We start from the raw sequence: 22500 nt of genomic DNA, 5'->3' as shown, positions 1-22500 counted from the left end.
TTTTCAAAACTGCATGCGATTCTTCTTCTTCTACTTATTCTTCCCTCGACTTCTGACAGACACGGCAGGGAAGTGCAAAGACGGCTCTCGCCCGATTGTTTAAAATCCTCCTCCTTTTCATTCATCGCGCTAATATGATTAGGATATAGAATGATAATGAACACTTTGTGGATTGGAGACTGGCGGGAGACCAGGGATGTTTTGATGTGAAATAGCTTCAGACAGAGATATAACATTACATACATTACATAACATTATCTCACCCTCAATCGCGCACACACAGACACACACAGATAAGCTCAGACACAAACACGCACACACACAAACGATGGAGCGTTTTTATCAAACTGATGCGATAACAATAGTTTAGGTGCTCGAGGCGGGTTCCAATCAGCACGCTCTCCTTTGCAATTCAAATCATCATCCAGCTGACTGCTAATTGGCTGTGAGCGTGACAGGGAAGAGAGCTGATTTGTTCCAGTGTTTCCTCTGATCAAAGGAGGAGAGGATGAGGGATTGTGTGTGTGAGTGTGTGTGTGTGTGTGTGTGTGTGTGTGCACGCACGCATTTGCGTGTGCGCGTTGTGTGTGTGTGTGTGTGTGTGTGTGTGTGTGTGTGTGTGTGTGTGTGTGTGTGCGTGCGTACGTGCGCGCGTGTGTGTTCTGGCAGTATACACAATGACAAAACAGTATTTTCTCAGACAAAACACCCTCACATACAAACACAGATACAAACTAGCGATTTGGTTGGGGTTTTTTTTGGGGCCCGGTTCACGTTAACGACGAACGGGAGCCGGAAGAGCCGGTCGGTTCCGAGTCGTGAATGGAATCACCGCCAGGGACCTTTAATTCCCTCAAAATTGTGAATTTAGATGGAGCGCAAAGCGTAAATCAGCCGCGTTCAATACAGAGTTTGCGAGGCGAACAATCTCTCTCTCTCTCTCTCTCTCTCTCTCTCTCTCTCTCTCTCTCTCTCTCTCGCTCCCTCACTCGCCCACTCACTGAGTTCAGACTGAAGGAGTCGACGGTTCTTCTAGTTTGGGACTCAGTGACCGCCTGGTGTGTCCGGCTGCGGTCACCCAGGCACCAGCGAACGACTCTTTTCGGCGGATCGGTTCGGTCGCATCATCCGTCTTGCATCCCGCGTCGCTAACACACACACAAACACACCCACACACACACACACACACGCACACGCACGCGACAAGGCCTGGACTCACAGCGATGATGTTGAAGAAGTCGTCGTCCCCCAGCGTGTCCAGTATGGAGGACACGGTCTGCCGGGCGATGGTCAGCCTCAGCCCCTTCATGCTGCCGCTGACGTCCACCAGGATCACCATGTCCTTGGGCGAGGTGGCGGCCTGGATGTACCACTTGCGATTGCGGCAGTCGAAGGCGATGACTCCGTGCTCGTCGGGCCTCCATTTGATACCTTGGAGAAGAGTCAAGCTATTTCATGTGTGTCTCATTATTGTTTTTATTCAATTCTATCATGGAGACTAATAATTTAATAATTGATATAAATAGAATTTTTCAAAATAAATATCAATTTATATCATTTTATAATAAGTACTAATAATTTATTCTACTTTCATTCGGTACTTCATGGTTACAATAGTCAGCCCGACTGTATTAAGCCGTTACCCTCACCTTCTTTGGTGTCAAAAACAAATCTAATGTTATCTGATCTAAACTAATATAACTTAACATAATCTAATCTACTGTATGTTTTCTTTTTACTAATATCCCACGATAAGACAAGGTGGATGTTTATCTTCTGACCTCACCCCCCATTCGTAGGGGTCTTCCATTTACTTTCCAGAGTTTTTAACAGCCAGCATTCTAATCTCACCGGATTTCCATTGTCGCCTTTGTTGCTTTCCCCGATCGCTCCTCTCTCTCTCTCTCCTCTCTCTCTCTCTCTCTCTCTCTCTCTCTCTCTCTCTCTCTCTCTCTCTCCTCCATCTCGCTCCCCTCTACGCTCCCTCTTGCTCACTCCGCTGGCCTCCGGTCCACAACTGTCCATCACTGTGACTGAACACTCCCACCCGCCCCGCATTCTGCCTTTGGGACCGAGCTACCGCCAAGATAATTACAAACACACACTCGCTCAGCGACTAACTAAGGTGCCTACTGTATGTACACACTCCAAACACACACACACACACACACACACACACACACACACACACACACACACACATACACACACATACACACACACACACACACTTACCTGGGTACTGTCTGAAGAAGCCTTTAGCACTGCCAAAGTACTGCCATATGAGCGATGGGTCTTTCTCAAAGTTGTCCACAAACACTTTATTCAAGGCCTCAGACCAGTACACTCCATTGACTATCGCTGAGTCTAAGACATGTAGGAGGAGAAAAGAGAAAAATAAGTTCATTTTGTTTCCATGAGCGATGCCGCAACACACTCAAGTGGCGAGAGTTTGACTCGAAAAGATGAAGGGATCTCGTTGCGTATTCCAAACACAAAAAACGTGGCGTCTGCTCCACCATCCGTACAGTATCGCAGACTGAATGCACGTCCTGAAAAATGCTATCAGCCACTATTCATTACACAGCGATAAGGATGAAACCATAACAGAAAAATAGAGGCATGGGAGGGGAGAGATTGGATTAGGGAGATAAAGGAAGAATGGACAGGCAGCGGAGGCACTTGGATGCTTCTGTTTAAAACACATAATTGTGCATGAGGGTCCACAGGTAGAAATGTGTGTGTGTGTGTGTGTGTGTGTGTGTGTGTGTGTGTGTGTGTGTGTGTGTGTGTGTGTGTGTGTGTGTGTGTGTGTGTGTGTGTGTGTGTGTGTGTGTGCGCGTGTGTGCATGCGCGAGTGAGCGCGTGCGTGCGTGTCCGTTGCAGTATGACTGTAGCAGAAGTCTGGATGTGTGGGTGGATGGATGGTGGAAGTTTTCCAGTTTTTGTTCAAACTGGTATAGAAATGTGCCGGTGCCGGCCTAGTCGCCCACCCTCAAATTCTGAAGCTTCAATTGAATTCACAGTGAAAAGGACATTGTGAACATTCTGGGACTACTACAGTTCAAATAGTCTGGACATCCTATCACAGCGGTTTCGATATCCCCCAACACAAAAATCTGATACCGAGCATTATCTCAATTTTGTCGGATATCAAATGGACTTTATTTGTTTCTTTTTTTTGCACATACAATGCATTTTAGATGCATCTAATGGGAAAAAAATGATTCCATGTTCATTGTAAGGCTCTAATGGCCCTACAATCTACAGTTGAGTAAAAGTAATGGATAAGAACAGTTGCCAATATGAAGGAGATTCTTTATTTATTGATTTCAATATAAGGATTAGCATAGAGATTTTCAACACTCGTGGTGATATTGGTCCATCAATGTGAAATATAAACATGAAACACCCCTGGTGATTCTTCCCCTCTTGGAGTAGTGATGAGTTGTTTATAGACCCAACCATGGTAAAATACTTCACCAAAGAGGGGGATTGGTGGAGGTTGGTACAACAAAAAACTGTGCTCTTGTCATCCCACAGGTCGTCCACAGGACAGAGTTATTGCAGCAGTTCTTGATGATTAAACAATGAATAAAGAGTGGCATTGCAGGTTGAGAAGTTGAACTCCACTTGCAGACTCACTCTGTCCAAGATGCAATGACATACAAATACTGTGTGTTGTATGGCCAGCATGCTGACAGCACAGGTTTAAAAAAAAAAAAAAAAAAAAAAAAACAGAATAGGAAAGGAGAGGATGAAAGCCAAAAAAAGTAAGAGAGAAAGAGAGGAGCGAGAGAGGGAGAGAGAAAGAGAATTAGCGACATTGTTCCGCCAGTAACAATGATCAACAGTCATTTGAATAAGCCATTATTGAATTTGATTCTTCTGGAAGCTATATATATATATATACTATATACTGTATATATATTCCAAACCCTCCCCTAGCCATTCAAAAGGGAAATAGGGGAATGGGTTGGATATGGTGAAGAGTTCCATTTACACAACAATCCAGTCCTTCCTGGTGCTGTGGTTGGAAAGTCCATTATGATCTGAACCCATTTCATTGAGAGGGAAGCGGATGGATTCTTCTCTTCCTCTAAACTGCCATTTGAATTCATCTCCACTCATGCACTACTTAATTTAATCCGATCAAAGGAGCTCCCGTGGTTCTCGAAAAGGAACGTACATGTGTGTGTGTGTGGGCATGTGTGTGTGCGTGTGTATGTGTGTGTGTGTTGCGTGTGTATGTGTGTGTGTGCGTGTGTGTGTGTGTCTGTGTGTGTGCTTAGATTATAAATTCGAAATTGTGTAGATCAGGCAAACTGACACAAACTGTGCCAATCATAGAGATCTGGGCATGAATTCAACTTCATATTACCTCACTGATGATGATTAGGACAGAATGTTAATCAGAGGAAAAATTATGAGAACTTTGGAGGAAATGTGTGTGTCTGTGTGTTGCTCATTAATCGTACTTTTATTATAGTGACTTGTTTAAGAATCGGTGTGTATGTGCGTGTGTGCACGTATGAATGTGTTTACCGTGATATCAAGATTGAAGATTCAAGAGGTTATTTGTCACATACATGTACATACGGTCATACATATGTGCAGTGAAATATCATGACACCCGGTGATTACACACAATAAGCTCTATAAGCTCTAGAAATACAAAAAATACTAAAATGTGCGTAATTGACACGAGGCGCTTGTGCAGGCAGCCGCAAAGGGCGGCGCCACAATCGTGATTCTGGGTTCTATAATTATAAAAATGGAATTAATTGTCTATTGTTGAATGCAGTGATATTGGATTTTGGATATGAGACATTTTTACTCATATAAGGCTGATATACATTTAAATCTAATTTCCCAGGGGGGACCGTGTTGAACATTCTGTCCCGTGTTTTTATTCGTGATGAGACCTTACTTCTGTCAAAAATCACAAAATAAAAAAAAAGTTGTTATATGCTATTTTTTTAGCATTTTAGTAGGATTTTATTTTATTTACACAATTTATATGCTAATTATAACAATATGCCAGGGCCAGAGGATTCAAAGACATTAGGGGCCTAGCCCAAGCAGACCATGCCACTAGGCACTCGGTTGGCGAGGGGGGCTCCCAGCTCCCTCTCCGGGACAGGGGGACGCGCAGCAGAACTCCCGATTTGCGCGTTTGGTCAACGATATCATATTATTTTCGAGGGCTTAAATGCACCATTGGAATGACAGATGAAAAGATGCGGGGCCTTTTTTTTTTATTACTCTTATTTTTGTAAAAATTTGATGGGTGGATATTTTATATCGGGGGCTATTCATAAAATTTTCGGGGCTGAAGCCTCTCTGATGTATGCTACTGCTACAGTTGAGCGTATATATCACCGACATTGGTTGTACATTTAATTCCGTACACATACGCACGCACATGTCGATATTATGGGAATGAAATCGCTGTCCATCTGCGCTGCGCTGAGTGTGTTAGAAGGTGTTTGTTGTGTTCAGGTTGCAGCGCGAGGCAGGAAGATAGATGCTCGGCTGCACAGATTCCACCTGCAATTCATCTCCAAAGGCAAGCAGCACCCTGCTATTATGGACTTAACCTCCCATTCATCACGGCTGCCATCACAACCATCTCTGAACGGCCAAGTCTCAGCCAGCTGTCCAACACAAAAGTAAGAAATCGGTCCTGGCTCAAAATCAAGGCTCTGAGGGCTTGTGCGTTCAAGTGTTGTTTTCAGCGAAATCACAGGCGATTCAAACTACAATACATCAATCCATGAAGTTTCTTTACCCACTCACTCTTGTTTGGGGTGGCGCCACTGGGGTGCTGAGGCTTATTGCACCTGCAGGCATAAGGCGGTGAGACACCCTGAATGAATGCTGGGCCACTGCGGGGTCAACCTCGTATAATTCACACCCACAAGCAATTTTCTGGTTTTACCTCAGTCTAAACCTTCGTGTCGTTGCTATTTGGGAGAAAACCGGAGCGCCCAGAGGAAACCCCATGGAAATGGGGGAGACACACTTCATGAAGAAAGGAGTAGAGTTGATGGCAGAGCCCGGTTTCATCATTTTTGTCATCTCTGGAATATATTGTTCCATATTAATTACAAAAACAAGTAAATTCCACCTGGCACAAACTACTTTCAGGCAATCCCTGCCTGTGATAACCAGTTAGCTTTCAGATGGACAGTAACAGAGCTTAAAGACCCTAAACTGGTGTCTAATGGGCGACCTGCAGGTGGAGCGAATACTTGTACCCTGCTCTCTCATCAACTGTCTCTCTCCCTGTGAATGGACTAGAAAACTGTCCCCCCCCCCCCTCCTCTTCTTGCACGTACAGTTCCTTTGTGGTATATTTTCTCTCTCTCTCTCTCTCTCTCTCTCTCTCTAGTGTAATTAATCTTTCACTCAGACCTTCCATCAGTGTGATTTAACCTACTTTCTCAATCACTCCCCCCTCTCTCTCTCTCTCTCTCTCTCTCTCTCTCCCTCTCTCTCTCTCCCAGCAAATCATTTCTATGCTTCTGGTCGCTCGCTTAAGCCGACATGACGTTCGCCCCTTGCTCCGAGCGCGTGCGGGGATCTGACTTCATGGGTTTGACTTCAAATGACGGTAAATTAGCAGAATCTACTGATTATTAAGCTGCTAATGAAGTCTCGGCGCGGCGAGGATGATCTGCAGTCAAGCGAGTTGCTGTTAATGAACTCGGATCCTCCCGTGTATGCACGCACCGCGGTTCAATGGCGATTTTCGACACCCCGTACGCACCAAAACTCTTCACCAGAGATCAGTTGAAGCACATGCGGGCTACGGTTCAAAAGTGGCAATGTGGGAAAGAATGGATTGATATTCCGTTCAGGGATCACACCCCGTGCTCAACATTGACTTAGGTTTGATGTATATTCACCAATTGAACGTTTATGTCCCTCCCAATGAGGACCATTACTGTGGGATTCCAATAATATTCCAATACTATGGCTTAAACTAAATGAGTATGTCAATGCGTTACATTAACACACGTTCCTCATTCCCTGGACTTTATCGGTGAACATTGCACGTACTGTTACACTTTATACTGTACATATGCTTATATATTTCACTAATATTGTACTTATTGTTTTTACAACACAAAGACAAATTCCTTGTTCGTGTAAACTTACTTGGCAATGAAGACTATTCTGATTCTGATTCTGATTCTAAATCTATTCCATGCCATGCGTGCGCTGAGAGTCTGGCGCCGGCGTCACCTTTGTTGTACATGTTGGTAGGCACTTGGACCACACTGAGGCTCAGATTGACCGACAGGTTGTTGAAGTGGTCGTTGGGCTGCAGGATGAATTCTCCGCCCAGTTCCACGCTGTTCCCTTCCTCGTTGACCTCGTTGATCAACACGGCGTTGAAGTACTCGTACTGTAACGAGAAAACGGGGAAGAGACAGCAAGTCAGGAAAAGAAGATATAAGACGCAGCCCGGGCACAAAATGAAGCTCTGAGCACGGGTTCAATTAGGAAGACCATTACGGTGCGCCGGTCATTCTCACATAAAGCACTCTAAAGGAGACCTATAGTGCAAAGCTCACGTTTTCAGCGCTTGCGCGCGTACATGTTGGTCACTGACGGGCGTACTATCACACAAACTGTGAAATAAGACTATGCTCAGAAATAACTCAAGTCAGTTTATTGTGAGCTGTCTGTCTCAGAAAACATGTGGCGAAACAAGGCGTTGGGCTTTGCTGCCCTCCCACACGTCACGAAGGGTATTATTCTAAATAGAGCCGCCCTCCATCTGAGCAACTCCACCCACCGCTGGAGTGCGACCGGACCCGTTCGCATCAAAGCAAGAAACATAGGGAAGCTGGCTGCTGGCTGCAGAGACCAGCGCATATCTTTTAAAAGAAAGAGGAATTAATAGCAACTCTCCGTGACAAAACTGCAAACGATGGAAATGTACGTATTTAAAAAATAATTCTGCTGTGTGTTTCTTTCTGTGAGTGTTTGTGTGTGTCCACGGTAGGTTGACTGTACTGGAGGCCGCGGTGCTCAATCCACTCTGTGTTTCCTCAAACAAAACCGTAGATGTATTTATTTTATTGATTATTATTTTATTTTGAGACGTTTCTGTAATTGAATGAAACAAAAAAGCCCCAAGCCCCGGCGTATCCCAAGCTTCATGCTGCTCCGAACACTGCGGTGAAAGGAATAAACTTTTAAATGAGGCCCTCGCCTCAAATTAGTTCAGAAACAGATATTTGATGGACTGATCAAGTGAAATCAGTGAAAGTTTACAGACTAAAATCAACGGAACCCGTAGTAAAGCTCAAACCCTATCGGCTCACAGAAAATGGGACCTGTGCTCAAACCCCACAGAACTCGTGGCCTTGGGAGGGTGGCTCCTCCCACTTATACAGAGCGTCCTGAACACAATGGTTGTGTAATGGCATTACACAATGGCTGTAATGCATAATCTGAGTTGTATTTTCAGCAAAAAGCTTAAAAATCATGTTTTGGAGACCTCAGACACCTATAACAAAAAATCGAAGAGGAGACAACTTTATGACTGGGTCAACGCCAAAATATGTTCTTGCACTTTCTCCAAAATCAGGAGTTCAGTGATTTGATCAATATTCACGCAAGTCGATCCCAATGCACCCCAATCGCTGAATCATGTTATTGGTGCATCATGACGACTAAATCTCCAAACTGCTGAGTCAGAATGTAGTTGGCTTGCCGAGGTAACCTGAATCCCTGGATCATCCCAGAGGTGCATGTTGTTGCGGGGAAAAGCTGCTGAGTTGACGGATATTCGCCCTGTCCGTCCAGCCTGCTGCTGCTGTGTGTGTTGCCCTACCTCCCCTGTATTTTTAGTACTGCGCATACTGGGGAGACTATTAATAAATCATAGAGCTAGATAAATATAGAGTGCATAGTTCCCTAAGGTCCTGTGACTCTGCAATGGAAGGCGCAGCGCTCACTGGTGCTACAGCCAACAAAGGATGGCCAGTGGGGAAACAACAAAAAGCAAAGAGACAGCGGTCAAGCCAGATTAATTATTCAGACATTTAATAGTACACACACTACTGTACGTAGGCCTGTATTTGCAAGCTTTCAATTTAATAAGCCCAGACGTTTGAGTCATTGAGCCAGAAAATGTGAATATTGTTGTAACCATAATTTTTTAAAGGTGACGGCATATGGGGCTAAAAAAAGGTCCTTCCATATAATTAAATCACTTGTCTCAGGTATTCAGAAAATACAAGTTCTGACGGTGCTCAGAGTGCTCTGTAGCAGCTGAACCGGTGTGGCATCAACTATTAAATATTTATTACCAGCAGAGACTTGTGCTTCGAGAGACAAACACTGAGGCATGTTGTGATGCCAGTGCCAATATTTTTTTTTCAAAATTACAACCGCACGAGTGTAATTGACTACTATTCAATCCTAAGGCCATATTGATTTATCTTATAATGACCGTGGAGAGTGGAGAGGATGAACTGGCCCTTCCCTGAGAGTGTCATAGCCATTCTCGACATCTGTGCTATCAATGAGTGGAGGACGGAAACCTTTCTAGACGTTCACAGTCCATGTCCATCTTGGCACTATTGGACTCTCTAAAACATAAACCATTGTCTCTCAAAGCCTTCAGACCTCTCAACGGCTTCCTCTTCCTATTCAAGCCTTTCGACAGCTATATTTTGTCAAACTGAGCCCCCTCCTCGCCACCTTCTCCTACCACCAGTAACCTTCATCCAGGTTTGTGAAATCCCTCCAGATCCCTGTGAGCAGCACCATCAGCTCCTCAGCCCGGTGCAAAACACCGATAAAGCCATCAATTAGGCTTGCGAACACAGCTCCTATCAGTGTAATTAATCAAGCCTGGTTAGTCTTATTAACCCTCTATCAAGGGGAGCGCTGCCATTTCAAGGTGAAGGAGTGGCTGCGCTTCATCCTTCTTTCCCTATCACTTTCTCTTCCCTTAGCCTAACACTCTGCTGTCCCTCACGAGGTAAGAAAAAATTGTATGTTCCTGAATCACAGTTTTCTCTTTTTCTTTGTCCTTCACAGAGTTCAACGGCACTGAGTTGTTTAGTAAAAGGTCGGAGACAAGACATGTTTCTCTCTGAAAGGCGCGGTGGCAGTTTCACCTGCAACACGCCACCCAAGTCGCAGCCAATGGGGTTAAAAAGAACCAGTTTCATTGCAGAGAGTGGGCAAGGTGGAACAAGCCCGGAGCAGATGGCAAACATGTCATGACAAGGGCTCCTTTCCTGTGTGTGTGTGTGTGTGTGTGTGTGTGTGTGAGGATGGGGGTTTCCCCTGTTGCTCATTGATTACTCTAACGAACAATAGGCCACCCAAAAAGCCACCCTGATCCAGGGCCCAATTGCCTAGACCCAAGACAGGTTTGGCTGCTTAAAACACACCACCCCCACACCACAGACGTATGCTGGCGGAGGTGAGAAATCAGTTGGAAAAAACAGAAAGTTTATAAGTTTGTTATCTCATCAATATGAGAGAAAATCACAATATAATAAGATACATAACACAACCTCTCAGTTGGACCTTGTTTAACTGGAAATTGTGCATTTACATATATGACAATTCAAGATTCAAGATTCAAGAGGTTTATTCGTCACATACATATACATACTTCCATACGTACAGTATATGCAGTGAAATGTCAATGCAACGCACCCAGTGATTATGCACAATATGATCTAGACTGAACACAATAGCTACCTAATTTCTCCTTTACAAACTAACTGAAACTAACTGCTTCCTAAAACGTAATGCAGTAAGAAAATAGAATAATATAGAATAAAATAAAATAAAATAACTCAAAGGTAATGCAGAGTGGTGGTACAAGATAGAAATAAAGGGAATAGACTAATGTATATGGGATAGGCTATTATGTATATACAGATATGTGCATTAATGTGGCATGTGAATAAAGTGAGGTAGTGTGTGTGGAGATATACAGTTTACAACAGTACAGCACAGCAATACAGTAACACCAAACAGAATAGCAATACAGCACAGTATGCAGTAACCCAGAACAGTGATACAGTATGCAGCACCTCAGTAGTGAGGACCCCTGGTGAGTTCAGCGTTGACAGTTCTTATGGCTTGCGGGAAGAAACTCCATCTCAGTCTCTCTGTCCTCGCTGTGTGACTGCGGAGGCGCTTGCCCCACCGCAGCAGCTGGACAGTCCGTTGTTGGGGTGGTGAGGGTCCTTCCTGAACCTGCGGGTTCTGCTACTACACCTCCTGGTGTATAAGTCCTGCAGGGAGGGGAGGGTAGTTCCAGTGCTACGTTCAGCTAAACGCACCACCCTCTGCAGGGCCTGCCTGTCCTGAACAGTACAGTTCCGAAACCAGGCAGTGATGTTGCCTGTCAGGATGTTCTCCACTGCTCCAGAGTAGAAGGACTTGAGGATCCTTACCGAGACCCGGAATTTCTTCAGCTGCCTGAGGTGGTAAAGACGCTGCCTCGCCTTTCTCACCAGAGTGTCTGTGTGTATAGTCCATGTTAAGTCCTCCGTGATGTGGACTCCCAGGTACTTGAAGCTGCTCACCCTGTCTACAAAGGTCCCATTAATCACCAACGGCGCATGCGTCCTCGGTTGTAATCCTTTCCTAAAGTCCACAATCAGCTCCTTAGTATTGCTGACATTCAGGAGGAGGCTGTTGCCCTGGCTCCACAGTGACAGGTCAGCCACCTCCTCGCGGTAGTCTTTCTCATCGGCGTCGCTGATCAGGCCCACCACGACGGTGTCGTCAGCAAACTTTATGATGCTGTTGGGGCTAGACCTGGCCACACAGTCATGTGTGTACAGGGAGTACAGTAGGGGGCTGAGGACGCAGCCCTGGGGGGATCCTGTGTTCAGAGTGAGGGACTTGGGCTAGACCTGTGCCTCCCCACCCTAACTACCTGGGGCCAAGGGGAGAGGAAGTCCAGGATCCAGGCAAACAGTGGAGTGTTCAGTCTAGCTCCTGCAGCTTGACAGCCAGTCTGGTGGGGGCTATGGTGTTGAAAGCTGAACTATAATCGATGAACTGCAATCTCACATAGGCCCCCTTCCGGCCATCAAGGTGCGTGAGCGTGGTGTGCAGTACCTGGGAGACCGCGCCATCCGTGGATCTGTTCTTCCGGTACACGAACTGCAGTAGGGTCCAAGGTGCGGGGGAGGAACACATCGAAACACATCAAAATCACCAAGGTGAGGGCCACCGGATGCTAGTCATTCAGGCAGGCAGGAGATACGATCGGTGGACCTCTTGAAGCAGGACAGGACCACTGATTCAGCCAGGGAGGCGTTGAATATCGTAGTGAGCACCAGGCTAGCTGGTTAGCACAGGTCTTCAGTACTCGTCCTGATATGCCATCTGGGCCCGCAGCTTTCCTTGTGTTCACACACCTCAGAGCCTCCTGACGTCATGCTCAGACATTTACATTACATTTACATTTAGTTATTTGGCAGACGCTTTTATCCAAAGCGACTTACAAGGGAGAATAACATTCAGCTACATTGCAACAGAGATTAGTGTAACAACAACATTGGTGTAACAATAAATACTGCAAGGTGGTGCAAAGTAATTGTAGATTAGGACAGGAGGTACTCACTGAAGAGCTGGGTCTTCAGGTGCTTCTTAAAGACAGAGAGGGAGGTCCCCGCTCTGGTCATTTTTGGCAGCTCGTTCCACCAACGTGGAACTACAAATGAGAATAGCCTGGATTGCCGTGGCTGTATGGCCGGCAGAGCCAGGCGACGCTCATTTGACGAGCGCAGCATCCGGGGGGCAACATGTGCTCTTACAAGAGCATTTAAGTAGGCGGGAGCATTCCCAACAATCACTCTGTAGGCCAGCATAAGAGACTTGGACAGACACTAAGAGTGCGTGCTCATCCCCAGCGGTGTAACTCCAATTAGCTGGCGAGCTAGTGGTGCTGTTGCCAGACTCAAACTGTGCATAAAAGGAGTTCAGTTTGTTGGCTAGGGAGGCGTCTACACTCGTGGCTGGGGAGGGGCTGCTCTTGTAGTTAGTAATAGTCCGCAGCCCCTGCCACAAGCGTCTGGTGTCCCGTTGCTCCAGCTCTAGCTCCACTGTGTCTCTGTACGTCCGTTTGGCGTCCTTCACCGCCCTCCGCAGATTTTACGACGCTGCTTTGTAATTTTCCATATTTCCGGATACAAGACCTTTGTTGTAAGCGGCCGTGCCAGCATTCAGGGCGCCACGGATGGATTTATCGACCCACGGTTTCTGGTTCGGGAATATCCAAACTTTAACCGTGGGAACGATACTGTCCGCTAACGTAGCTATGAAGCTCACAGCTATTTCCGTAAACTCGCTCACATCACTGGAACATGTCCCAGTCTACATCAGTAAGAGTGTCCTGAAGCGCGGCCTCCGATTGGTCCCACCACCGCTTGACGTCCCTCGTCACCACCGGTTCACGCATGATGCACGGCTTGTAAACGGGAACCAGCGAAATCACGGTGTGATCTGATTTCCCAAAAGCAGGGAGCGAGACGGTCTTGTATCCATTCTTGTAAGGTGTATAACAGTGGTCCAAAGTTCTATCTCCCCTGGTGGCACACGTGATGTGTTGATAGAAATTAGGCAGAACTTTAAGGTTCGCCTTGTTAAAGTACCCAGCCACCACCACAGCCTCGTCGGGATGTTCATTCTGAAGTCCGCACAACACATCAAATAGGTCTGATAGTGCTGTGTCGGTGTCTGCTTGCTGTGGAATATAAACCACTGTGATGATGACCGTGCTGAATTCCCGGGGGAGGTAGAATGGACGGCATGAGATGGTCAGCTGTTCCAGGTTTGACGAGCAGGGGCGGGAGAGAGTCTTAATGTTGTTGGGGTTACACTAGCGACTGTTTGTCATGAGGCAGACGCCTCCGCCCTTGGATTTCCCGGACTCCTCGGACCTGTGGGTGCGGAACACGGAGAAGGACTCGGCTGGACGTATGGCGTGGCCCGGCACCAGCGGGTTCAACCATGTCTCCGTCAGGCAGAGGACGCAACTGTTTCTCGTATCCCGTTGCAATGCAATCCTTGTTGGAAGATCAATCTTGTTCTCCAGGGACTAAACATTGGCAAGAAGGATGCTTTGCAGAGGTGGACGGTAAGGTTGCGTCCTCATTCTGACCCAAATGCGGCCTTGTTTACCACGGTGCTTCCTCCGTGGTCCCAACCGTGGAACAGTGGCTGCATCGTTGTTGTTGTTACTGTTGTTGTTGAGAGTGTTGGCAAGCAAAATCTCCGGCGGCCACTCTGGATCCGCAGATAAAAAGTGCCAAAGTTGTTCTTTCAGGGAAATCGCGGCCGTAGGAGATCACCGCCAATGCATTTTTGGCGGACATTGGTCAGTCCACACGGAGCGCCCGCGCAGGCCGCCGCAAGGGGCGGCGCCACGATCACGTTTTACTTTGGAATACATTCTATAATGTTCTTAAAATATCCGTCTTTATTAACGGGAACGATGACTCCCGTCTGAGTGTAGATTTGGTGCGGCTGAAACAGAATAAGTTGTTGTCCTAAGGAGAGTTGTGCCAACTTTCTCCTTTGAAAGATCGCCAACAAAGGAGCCATCGATGTTGAGAAAATAAGTCCCTCCTACTATTGAAGCTTTTAACTCCTACTCCTTTACGATATAAAGCCTCTTTCCACTAAAGACTTTCTAGAAACTTTAATCAAAGCGCAAGGATAAGCCAAGCAAGAGAGGTGAAGGGAAGAGAGGAGAGGAACAGAATGTAAAGGTCAGGGTTAGATAAAGATGGACAAGAGCGAAGTAGAAAAGAGATAATGAAAGGAAGTGTTGATCTAATGGAAGTGAGTCAGCCATTTTAATGTCAAACCGTCCATACAGCAAGTAGGCGGTGGACGATATCACTGTGCATCTTGTCTTATCTTATCTTACATGTTGACTGCATTGAAACACATGGAACTGGAGTATTAACCCAGAATAGGGAAAAAGAGAATCTCTTTACCCATAAATTGTACCAGAGGAAGTGATCAGTGAACACCAACCGATCAAGATAAATGCTATCTCCGAGGCAGGTTTATTTCCTCCACCAACCCCAATATCAATATCAAGTGACATGGCAATAAATGTTTTTTTATTACAATTATCATTATGAATCTCTGGCATATGTAAGAGACAAACTCAACGATGTAACCTGTAATTCTCCCTGACGTGTGTCAAGCCCAGCGCCAGGATGAAGTGACTGAGGGGGCAGTTAAAAATGGCAAGGGGGGAAATCTTTTTGTAGATTATAGGGCTGCCGTGGATGGAGGGCTAAGTTGCCATGTATGGCACGGTTCACTAGAATTTAAACAAACATTCCAAATAATAATTATAATGAAATGAATCTACTCTGAGGCAAATTAATCTTTCATCATTCGTCCATTGTTTACACCGTGACAATATTACTCGCGTGAGCAGAGATATTCTGGGCACGTGGCTCCACTACATCCACGCGCGAGGATCTCATTTGCACTCGCAGATTTTGCCACTGATTTGACGTCCTAAGATCGCTTTCTGAAAAAATGCCAAATGACTTGCTTTAATGAATTTTGTTTGTTTACACAATGAAGAATTGTCACATTTCACTTCCATGAGGCTGTTCTCAGCAGACAGTTCACAGGCAATTTAACTTGGCCGCAATCTCAACTCAACTGCTGCGACGCTGTGATAGGTCTAAAATGACATCAATCACAAATAAAAACAATTTAATTAAATCTTAAATTGAATCTTGCAGCAGGAGTGATTTTGTTCTTTGCTATTAATATGTTATTAAAAATATAATTGTTAATAACCTTTTAACTGGACCAGCCGCCAGTGCGCAAGGAGTTCATATGAGCAAGCACAGCCGGGTCTGGCCCACCCCTAACGCAAGGCCTGCCGTGTGTTCTCACAAATAACACTACGGCCATAGTGAAAGAGGCAAAAAGTAATTCTACTTGATGTGAAATACCATGTATAATTACAGTGTTCCAGTAATCTGTCCTAAAATATGTGAGTAACAATCGTACCTCCTCGAAGGGTAGGTTGGCTATTTTTCAACCCAACCCTTATTAAAAAGTTTGTTTGCAAAATTGCCAAACACTTTACCATTGAGAAATTTACCGCTCTGCTGAAGCTTCTCACTGTGCTTAAATGTAGTCCAGTGGGGCAAACGTTTAAGCCTGAAAACACCATTAAATCTCTGTGGCAGTTTCGCCGACCACACACCACCCAAGTGATGTGTTCAGGGACCTATGGCACAGAGACACAGAAGACGGGGTTGTAGACACCAGATTATTGAAGAGAGTGGGCCAGTTGGAAATTGCCCAGGAGCAGATGGACATGTGTCATGACACAGGCTCCTCTCCTGAGTGTGTGTGGGGATGGAGCTTTTACCTGTTGCTCATTAGACCAACCAACGAGCAAGAGGTATGGAGCCACTCTGATCCTAGTTACCTAGGTCCAGGTCAGGTGTGGCTGCACAAACCACCCCATTTTTGTATTGCCCCAGTGCATCCAAAGAATAATGTTGGCTACAGTAGGTTTTTAGTAGGAAGTTGCACAGTGCAACTTCCTATTTCTAGTCTTGGATGTAGCCTTTGAGATCGTGGATGTAGCCAAAAGAGGTTATTAGTGGAAAGGTAAAGGAATCAATAAAACCCTGAAACGTGATATATTATATGCACATATTGCAAAAATATTTTTTGCAGTGTCATACATTAGGACTGTCTGACATAATATTGTGAGCTACCTGTTTTCGAAAGGTAGACACAAGGCTTAAAAGAGAGCCCCATTGGACCGCATTTAATGAGTGTTAAAATCTGCTCAGGACAACATGTGAATCAGTGCCACTTCAATAAGGAAGCAATGTTGGACAGGGTCTGCATCGGCACAATTAGAACTTCTGTACATCACGACGAAGCCAGTTAATTTGTGGTTAAGCCAAAAAAAAAAAAAAAAAAAAGAGCCAGTGATAATAATATAATATAAGCAGATGCCATGTGGTGTTCAATCTGGAGAGGCTGCTGGAGGTTGCAGCTAGCGGTGACCTTCAAAACGGTGGGAGACTCACGTTTCATCTACCTGCCCTATCCATATCCATACCCCTGCTCTGAACTCTCTCTCTCTCTCTGTCTCTCTGTCTCTCTCTTTCTCTATCTCTCTGTCTTTCTCTCTCTCTCCCCCTCCCTCAATCTCTCATCACAGGGAGCCACTGTGCCTTCAAACTCCACCACCCCTGGCCCCCATGAGGAAGATGGTGCCCAGAGACGGGCTTAATTAAAGTTGATTATCACCCTAACAAGCTCTCCAACTCTCATTTCCCTGCCCTCCATCCTCTCCTATTCCCCTCCATATTCTTTTCATCCTGCTCTGCGTTTCTCAGCAAAGCCCACAAAATCAATACGCAAACACACATGTACACACACGCACGCACGCACACACACACACACACACACACACACACACACACACACACACACACACACACACACACACACACACACACACACATACACACGCACACCTGATCAACAATGATGCAGACACAACAGAGATGGAGAACTGCGAGTGCAAAACACTACATTCCCTTCTGTACCTTTTGTAAATCACAGCAGTTTGGTATACGATGAGCCAAATTTGTTCACTTGCCTGACCAATCCCTACGGTGTCATTATAATCCTGTACACCCATCACATCATGAGAGGAGTAGGGTGGTAGAATAGTGGAATGAGAAGCTATTTTCATCCATGTTGGGGCAGATTCCCATCTAATAGCAGCCAAAAATACGTGTTCCCCACAAAAGAGAACAAATATAAGCTTTTCCTCCAAGCAGCAGCGAGGAGCTGCAATTTGACCCCGTTGGCGAATGAAGACAAGGTTTATTCTTCTGCTAGGAATTTAGCGGGCCAAGTAACACAATTTGACGCACACACACACACACACACAGACACACAGACACACGCACACACACACACACACACACACACACACACACACACACACACACACACACACACACACACACACATACATACACACACACACAAACCCAAGCACTCAAAATCAAACACAAGGGTTGAAAATATCAAAGCGGTCATCACTGGATCCAGACTCACATTGGTGTGTCTCTGCACTCTTAAGTAGAACCCTAGACACGAAAAAAGAATCATATCCTAGAATGTGACATGCCCACACACACACACACACACACACACACACACACACACACACACACACACACACACACACACACTCACTGATTGTCTTCAGCGTTCCCTTTCCTGCCATTATCCTCAGTCTTTCCTTACACTTTACCCCCAAAATGTTGACGTCTTTCCTAGCTCTCAGCCAGGTTCCCTCTGCCCATTGTTCACCTGCTGTATCATCACCTGCCGCTCTCTTTGCATATGCCACACAATGCCATTGTTTAGCTGGTACCAGCTCTCTCTCTCTCTCTCTCTCTCTCTCTCTCTCTCTCTCTCTCCCTCCCTCTCTCTCTCTCTCTCTCCCTCCCTCTCTCTCTCTCTCCCTCCCTCTCTCTCTCTCTCTCTCTCTCTCTCTGCCTGCACAAAGATTGTTGTAATGGAGTTGGTTTTCTCCTCTAAAATGTCATCCTCGAGAGCATTCTGTCGTCCGTCCTTTTTTTGGTGCCTCTTTCCATTTCTCACTGTGATTTTGTTGAGCTTCACTTTTTGGAATAAAAGATAAATCTTGCCTACTTCCAAAATGGCGTACTACATGCTACATAGTACATTCTCATTCATTAAGCCTTGTAAAAAAAAAAGAAAAGATGGCTTTTCGGACATACCATGTTGTCAGACATGACCCGCCCTCTGCCATGGTTGGTTATTGTCATAAAAAAGTAGTGTTATCGCAATGCATTGTGGGATATTTCTGCAAGCATAACTTATAGCGTTTGCATACTAAGATATTTCACCTCCTGGTGCCTTCCGCATACTATTTGAAGCATACTAGAGCTTTGGACACAATCAAAACGCTTACAGATTTACTTGATTAAACGTACGAGATTGTAGCTACTTGAGACTCAGCATTGGTCTCTTTTTTTTCTCCCTGCTTAAGGATAAAACATTTCCAACCCCTGGGCTATTTTTCCTACTGAGCTATAGATAATTATAGGTTAATCCGTATAGAATAGTTCCTCACACACAGCTTTATGTTCTGAGTGGTTCCTGTGCTTGATACAAAGCGACAACTATTCAGTTTTCAGGCTAAATTACAGATATGGAGACCAGCTATACAATCTTACGTGCAGGACATGCAGTTAGTTGTGCAAGAAAAACTACACAAGCGTGTACATGAGCTCACGCAAGTATATTTCCACATACAGCTATTTTGGTTTGATGGACTTTTGCATACACAGATTATATGTACAATATGGAAAATTCCAACTCGGTCTCACGCTTTTTCATGCCGTCGCAATAAATAATTATCTTTTGAATCGTATCCTGTCTGACTTTTTTCGAGCTAGACAAAACCAAATTGAAACCACTATTTTTGTACTACAAAAAATGAAATGTAAACCAAAGAAACTACCATTCTGCCCCATTTCGTTATGCATCTTGATGCAATGGGGATGCATGGGGAAAGTAGTTATATTATTCTAAACCTTAGAAAAGGAAAAGAAGGTATGGGTGAATAAAAGGACATGCATGTGTTAATAGGGGTACATTTGGTCGGGGAATATACCTGAATTATATGTTGGGCCATTTTAAGTGGTGCCCCCTACTGACACTACCACCCCTCCAAAACTACTATGTCCAGACAGTTTACCTTATTTTGTTAGCTCTTTTAATTACTGAGATATAGAGCTCTGGTCAAGGTGCAAAGGTCAATATTTCAGTTTGGGGTCCACTGAAATCTCTCAAACCTACATATGTTAACCTGCAAGATGAGACCTTTGCAAAAACTTGTGTTTAGTGTTGTTCTACGGCAAAGAAAATAAACAAATCCGACCCTGCGAAGGCAGTGGCGTGCCAAGTGTGGATTCCAAGTCCACTCATAGCCTAAATATAATAAAATCAGATTTTTGTCATTTATTCAATTAAATTATTATAGCAGAACCAACTGGTAGCTAGTTAACAATAGTGCTCCATTTGGCATATTTATATTCACAGCATATGGGTTTTCAGTTTAATTATAACTGCAATCATGAGCTCTGTGTGTCTGTGTGTGCGTGCGTGCGTGCGTGCGTGCGTGCGTGTGTGTGTGTGTGTGTGTGTGTGTGTGTGTGTGTGTCTTTTATCTGATGATGCTGTTGCGCTGCTTATCTTGTGTGCATGTGCATTTCTGTTTCTGCCAATATGTGTGATCACCTGTGTAGGATGCGCGTTGCTCTTTGAGCGTGCATGTGTCAACGTGTCGCCGTGTGAGTGTGTGACGCCCATGACACTCCACCGCGCACTGTGAAGGCTTTTCTCCCCGAATTGCGCTAATGCATTCCCTGATCACAAACAGCCCGCACTTTCACACCGCCACGCATAATGCAGAGTGGCTGCACAGAACGATCGGCACCCACTCGCTTAATGGTCAACAGATAGAGGGAAAGAGAAAGCGATGAATCATAAAGGAAAGAAAATGCTAAGTATTTTTTCCAAAACTCTACATTTTCAAAAGGAAGGCCAACAGGCTTCACCAAGTGGTGGGGGGTCTGACGAAATGCATAAGCTCCAGGGATTAAGAGGGTAGAGAGGAGCTTGGAACCCCACCTACACCCGTGCACATGGTAATGTGCATGTGCCGAGACACACGCACGCACGCGCGCACACACACACAAATCCTAATGCATATGTACGCGCACATTAAACCACAGACATGTTGAAATGAAGGATGGTCTTCTGTGAGCGCAGCAGTCAGTCAACAGCCCCGAGCCATGGAGAGAGAGAGAGAGAGAGAGAAAGAGAGAGAGGGAGGGGGAGATAGAGAGAGAGAGAGGGAGAGAATGACTGAGAGAGAATTGCGAAAGAAAGAGGTGGGGTGCAGGGGGTGGGGGTGTAACTGTGAAACGGAACCCACCCGCCCCCGGCGTTCACTTTTAACTCTCCTCCACACTTTGCCTCCGCTATTTTCCCCCCATCGCCTCCACACCTCCGCACTCTCTCTCCTCCTTCATCCCTTGAAAGGGGAGAGCAATCTATCCCAGAGTGGTGGGTGGCGGGTGGAGGAGGAACAACCAGAGGACATGGCAACAGGTAATCAGCGCGCAAACAGATTGGGGTAAACAGCTGGAAGGGGAAGGCCTGGGATGGCTTAACTCTGCCACGGTTAAAACCCTTCACCATGCACCTTAACTGTCCACCCACTCTGCGAGGAGGGGCCTCGCAGAAGAACTTTGTAGCAGCCTACGAGTGGGTCTGGAGGACCAATAACAGAGAGCAGACGTGACTTGCTGAGCATCCCTAAACTAGGTCAAATTTACCTGCAGCCAGCCAGTCATTATCACAAAACAACCCCGGACAGTGTGATCGGGGTCTTCTATGCCTCCGAGGATGTGGCTGCACATTATTCCGCTTATTGCAGGGCTACTTACCAAATAAAAGAATAGATTGAGACAGAATATTGATTTATTTTATAACTACTATGCTTCGTTTGAAAGTAAGAAGCTTCCACTTCCTAGCTCCCAGGAAGTGGAAGCTAACGCTCCATCAACGTGGCAAACTCGTCGCCCTACAAAGGTCCACATTAATTTCTATGTAGCGCCTCAACATGTCGCCACTAGCTAGTGTTAGCCTTAGCATGTAGGCGGTGTGAAACAAGGGGTGTGAATACAGGCAGGGAGAAGTGGTTGCCGTGACAACGGTCATAATCAACAGACAACGGTCATTATTCATAAATAACTGGCCACCTGTTGCTGCGATTGACCAATCAGAATAGAGTATTCCACAGAACCGTGTAATAAATTGAGATAAACATGTAAGGGTTGAAGGCCCTTAATGAATAATAGCAGTGGAGGGCACTGTGGTGTGGGGGTGCTGTGATGTAGGCAGGCCCCACCTGTCTTGGGTCTAGTTAGTTAGGCCTGGGATTAGGGGTGGCTGTGCACCTGTCGCTCATCAGAGCAATCGATGAGCACGGGTTAAATCGCCCATCATTACTTTTTTACTTTCTGGTTATACACATACAGAGACATTGTGAGTATATCATTGAATGGAGCACCGACTATACGGAATGCATCATTTAAATTCCACTTCTGTGCCTGCAGTAAGCTTGCAGGCGATATATAGAAGATATGAAGCAAGAAGAGCGGATAATGTGTTTTCGGGTGTGAGCGCGTGTGAATGTGTGGGACTAGACGAGCGAGGCTATCTCTTTAATAAATAGCTTAAAAATCCCCATCTCATGTGTCCCCGTATGGCACAGGCAGGGAGATGAACAAACACACACACCCCCACACACACGCACACACGCACGCACGCACGCACGCACGTACGCACACACACACACACACACACCCATATTCC

The 22500-nt window shown here is 45.6% G+C and overlaps 1 protein-coding gene across 1 annotated transcript in view; it reads right to left on the bottom strand.

Annotated features, from left to right (window-relative positions):
- The window catches only part of cacna2d3a (calcium channel, voltage-dependent, alpha 2/delta subunit 3a), a gene marked incomplete at both ends in the record, with an annotated part of 135711 nt that overhangs the window by 70273 nt on the left and 42938 nt on the right, over nt 1-22500 (bottom strand). Inside the window, 3 exons of the mRNA XM_080015221.1 lie at nt 1220-1431; nt 2236-2367; nt 7252-7414. Of these exons, the coding sequence (XP_079871347.1) occupies nt 1220-1431; nt 2236-2367; nt 7252-7414 (507 nt within the window). The remainder of the gene's footprint in view (nt 1-1219; nt 1432-2235; nt 2368-7251; nt 7415-22500) is intronic.

Source organism: Zeus faber, assembly GCF_960531495.2.
Source record: "Zeus faber genome assembly, chromosome: 15".
NCBI classification, from domain to species: Eukaryota; Metazoa; Chordata; class Actinopteri; order Zeiformes; family Zeidae; genus Zeus; species Zeus faber.
The sequence above is the reverse complement of the archived record's forward strand: the minus strand, read 5'-3'. Positions and strand labels throughout refer to the sequence as shown.